Below are 4,913 nucleotides of genomic sequence, written 5' to 3'. Positions count from 1 at the left end.
TCTCTCTTTATGCCATTTTAAAATGCTCAACTGATCAATGTGATTAGTTTGGAAACATGGAATCAATAATTCAATAGCCAAACAAAAGAAGAGTATACGAGATCCCATTAAAGAACTTATCCCCTTCTTTAGCAATTTCAAGAAAGGAAGAAAACGATCAGCAACTTAATGATAACTCTTCATCTATATTTCTAAAGCAACTACTTTTAGTGCAAAGTAGAGATATGAAGAAAGTAAAGCCACAAAATGGGGTTCTTTTTATGTTGTTATGCAATAAGATAATGAGAGCCTGGTGACATTCGTGTGGAATCCACACTCTTCCCATTTACTAATATTATCATATTCCCCACTTCTCATGTCTCACTAGCCAACCATCCAAATGCTTTCCTCTTCAGCAATCCATTTTCAGTTTACTTAGATATTCAAATCTTTTAAAAGCTTGATTACTTTTGTTCTGAAATTTTACTTTATTTAAATCAATAAGATAAAGTGATTCTGCAAAAATACTGTGCAAACCTAACAAAAGAATATTCCTATACAAAGTAAATTGACGTTGAATATCTTAAAATATTTTGACCTATAACAATATATATAGTCTTGATAAAGTTTTGGTTCTAATTCTCTTTAAGATAATATAGACGTGTACTAACTGAGTGAGAAAAAATTAATTACTTTAATAAAAATAATAATTTAGCTAGTTGATAAAATTTACATTGTTAATACATAACAAGCTACTGAATTTCCGAGAAGGTTTTTCTGCACACACTCAATGCATATACATTTTATAAAATAAATAATTAAAGTAAACTAATATGTATGTATAATGAGAAATTAAAACGAGCCAAAAGTCGAAGAGTGATTTAAGGTTGATATATATAACATCAACCTTAAATCTCTCTTTGACTTTTGGCTCGTTTTCTCATTATACATACATTGAAATATGAACCCTAAATCACTCTTCGACTTTTGGCTCATGTTTTCATTATACATACATATTAGTTTACTTTAATTTTTTATTTTATAAAATCAATAGCATTGAGGGTGTCAAGGTAGTTATGGAATGATACCGGCACTCGGCAGTCATCAAAAGGTATTGCAACTGTACAGAATAGATAATTACCAACAAAAAAAAAAAAAAGGAATATTGCAGGTTAAGATTTTTTAGTTAAGAAAATCTCGTTTTTTCCAAAGTAGAGATAGTAGGATCACTTGCCCAATTTGGGGTGCAGATATGAAGCGAGACTGAGGATGTTTCTATGATGTAATTCTGTTTAAATTGACTGTTAAGTTTAATGAATATTTGGTTCTTTAAAAATAATTCTATAAATATTAAACTAATAATAGAAGAATCAAGCTAGGATCTAGATACTACCACATGCTTTGGCTCTGTACTTGCTTTTGCATGTGTTGAAAAAGTATGTTCCACTTGTTGCCCTGTCCCGAAATGTGTAGCATCTATTTACTTATGGAGATTAAATTTGACAACATTTTGGAGGAAAATAATCAAAGTACATTAGTAATACAACTTATATGCTCCAAGAAAGATCAATAGCGGTTCTCCAATTAATTTCATGTGACCCGAACTCTTGATCTTTCACTAACTAACTTTGAAACTACACAAAATGAAGCATATAATTTGCATTTTTTTCCTACTTCCTAACATCAGAATAGTAAAATAATTTTTTTAAAATGTTAGTCAGATTTCCCTTGATTTGATTCTCAAGTAGTGAAAATGGCAAACATTTGGAACAATATTGAGAAAAACAGTCAATAACACGGCAATTTTCTTACTAATTTTTAAACTGGTTCTTCTTGGCTACCTGTTTTAATTTTGTGTATATAGATAGATAGTTGCGATGTTATGTAGAGAAAGAGACTCCGTTTGAGTTTACTTATATATAGATCATTTAGGAAAGAAAGAACTTTGAGAAATGTTATAACGACTTTGGGAGATTGTGCCAGTCATCTCCACCATATGATCATAAAGATAAAAGTGAAAAATCTTTAGATCCAATTTTCAAGGGCTAGATTGGATCACAAATTTTCGATGCAATTTTGTGAAATATAGCTCCATCTACTACGTCCTTAGACGCACACGAATTCAAACAACGAAAGCGACACTACACTACAATAATATGAGTCATTGGTTAAAATCACATGGAAATAGATTATATATAGATCAAATATGCTAACTACATGAATAACAACTCTCTCTCTCTCTCTCTCTCTCTCTCTCTCTCTCTCTCTCTCTCTCTCTCTCTCTCTCTCTCTCTATATATATATATATATATATATATATATATATATATATATATATATATATATATATATATATATATATATATACATAACATTACGTTTTATGTTGTATCCGCAAGTCGTATTTGTCCTCTTCTATGGACATAAAACTGAAGAGTCTATTGAGGAAAAAGGAAAGAAGAACTTCTCCTTTCGGTCTTTCTTTTTCTTATCTTTATTTGTCATGCCTTATTCGTGACGTCCTAATTCTGGTATAACTGCATCCCTTAAAGTTTCTCTCTTTTTCCCTTAAGCCAATCCCAGGTTAGCTGAGATATCAGAAAACCATTTTCTGCTCTCTTTTTCTTCTTCCTCTCTCTAAATGATCTCCCACTGTATATCCTACTCTCTTTCATGTCAAAGGTTCTTTTCTTTTTTGTTCTCTTAACTCTCTTTCTAGAAGTCCTACTATAAGAATCTATGAGCAAATTAAATACTACGTTATATAATACTTATTCATCAATTTCATCAGGTGCAATTGTGTAACGTGTAGAGAAGTATTTTTCATACGGCAAAAGTAAAGAGATTTCTTTTTAATCATTTCAGGATGTCGTGAACTGGAAATGATAAAAGGGCAGCATTTTTCTTATCTATTTATATATTGTTTTTCATTACTGCGGAGGAACTTTAAATTTCCATAAAAAGGTTATCAAAAAAGACAACCAAAAAAAAAAAAACTCTTCTTCAGTCTTTGAATAAAGATCATGCAAACAAAAGCTTATGTTTCGTTTTATATCACCAATTAATTCGTATACTCCTCAATAACTTAAGCTAAAAAGGAGAACCTAATCCTTGCAAGACTCCATCATCATTTTACTAAAGAGAAACAAAAAAACGGAGAGTTCAATTTTTTCAAGGTACAAAGAATTTTATGTATTCACGAAATCTCTTTATGTTATTGCTCATGCAATGTCCCCACACATTTTTCCCACTACTACTATATAAAATTTTCTTTCTATAAATACCCAGCCTTATGAGGCGTGTGTCAAACACAGTCATCTACTACTACTTTCTTCCACTCTTTGCCTACTTAGTTGTTTTCAAGTCATTATTTTCTGTCAAACAAAAAAACCATGGCTTCAAACCAAGCAAATACTCAACAAGAATCCAAGTTCACTCTCCCTATGAATGACTTGGAGCAACAAGTAACCCTAGAACAGGAAGTAGATGAGAAGGAATTCGACTATTCGAAACGATCCCAATGGCTCAGAGCAGCTGTTCTTGGAGCCAATGATGGATTAGTTTCCACAGCATCATTGATGATGGGGGTTGGAGCTGTGAAAAAAGACATTAAGGTCATGATCTTGACCGGATTTGCCGGTCTAGTGGCCGGAGCTTGTTCTATGGCCATCGGAGAATTTGTCTCCGTTTATTCTCAACTTGACATAGAAGTTGCTCAAATGAAAAGGGAAAAGAGAAGAAACGCTAACAGAGAAAAAGAAGATGATGATGATGCGAAAGAGAGCTTGCCAAATCCAGCACAAGCAGCAGCAGCATCAGCACTTGCATTCTCTGTAGGTGCAATGGTGCCATTATTAGCAGCATCATTTATTAGGGATTACAAAGTGAGAATTGGAGTTGTTGTTGCAGCTGTGACCTTAGCTTTAATGGTGTTTGGATGGTTAGGAGCTGCTTTAGGGAAGGCACCGGTAGTCAAGTCCTCAGCTAGGGTTTTGCTTGGAGGTTGGTTGGCTATGGCCATAACTTTTGGCTTGACAAAACTGATTGGTTCTAGTGGCCTCTAAACTCTGTATTACAATTTGTGGCATAATGCTTTAATTTCTCAAAAAGCCACTCTTATCTATTTTTACTTTATTTTCTTCATCGTATTATAAATTTTGTTATAGCTAGGTTATATATAGTGGTCTATGTAATCCAAATATTTGTATCACCCTCATGCTCCGATTAACCGTATGCATGCATTATATCATTGTACCATAATAAGATTCCACCCCTTCTATTAAGATATTTGCTTCGTTCTTTTGTTTTGGAACATTTTACGTATCTGCATGACGTGTTCTAATCTATCCAAAAAAAATTTACCAATTTGTATTATTTTGGAGGAAAGTGTCAATCAATTTTAAGAATTGCACTAAAACGAATTTCTAACAAAAAAAACTCCTTTCTTATATGTTTAAAATCATTAATCTTGATATGAAAGGTCAAGCAACTTTAAAGATGCAGTAGTATGAAGCAATTTGCCAGCACCGGAACTCACCTCCTTTTGTGTACTGGATCCCATGTTGGATGTGTGTAATACTGTTTAATATCATTAATCTAGGTACTATATGTATTTCATTTCAATATAAGTTTAACAAAGTCTGATTATACACCCTCCACATCAAATTAGTTATCCCGTTATTTATTTATTAGATTAAATTGAGTAAAAAAGCGTGTAAAACAATTATGTTGAAATTTTAAACTTTTTCGAATTGAAAAATGGAACCCCAGCTCCTCTGATCTATGATAATAAAATGTTAAGATGTACTGAATTATCTAGGGAATAATTAAGTTTCGCTTAATTAGTGGAAAGCAAACAGACTTTTGATAAAATAAAAAATACAGAAGACAATAATGTGGAGAAATGGATAGAATCCTTCTACTTTTAATTAGTG

The 4,913-nt window shown here is 32.2% G+C and overlaps 1 protein-coding gene across 1 annotated transcript; it reads left to right on the top strand.

Moving 5' to 3' along the window:
- Nucleotides 1–2,574: 2,574 nt before the first annotated feature.
- LOC107780041 (vacuolar iron transporter homolog 1) lies at nt 2,575–4,259 on the top strand. Its single transcript, XM_016600548.2, has one exon. The coding sequence runs from the start codon at nt 3,372–3,374 to the stop codon at nt 4,041–4,043; it is 672 nt and encodes a 223-aa protein (XP_016456034.1). The 5' UTR covers nt 2,575–3,371; the 3' UTR covers nt 4,044–4,259.
- Nucleotides 4,260–4,913: the final 654 nt, after the last annotated feature.

The sequence above is a fragment of the Nicotiana tabacum genome, chromosome 16 (genome assembly GCF_000715075.1).
Source record: "Nicotiana tabacum cultivar K326 chromosome 16, ASM71507v2, whole genome shotgun sequence".
In the NCBI taxonomy this organism is placed as follows: Eukaryota; Viridiplantae; Streptophyta; class Magnoliopsida; order Solanales; family Solanaceae; genus Nicotiana; species Nicotiana tabacum.
The sequence above is the reverse complement of the archived record's forward strand: the minus strand, read 5'-3'. Positions and strand labels throughout refer to the sequence as shown.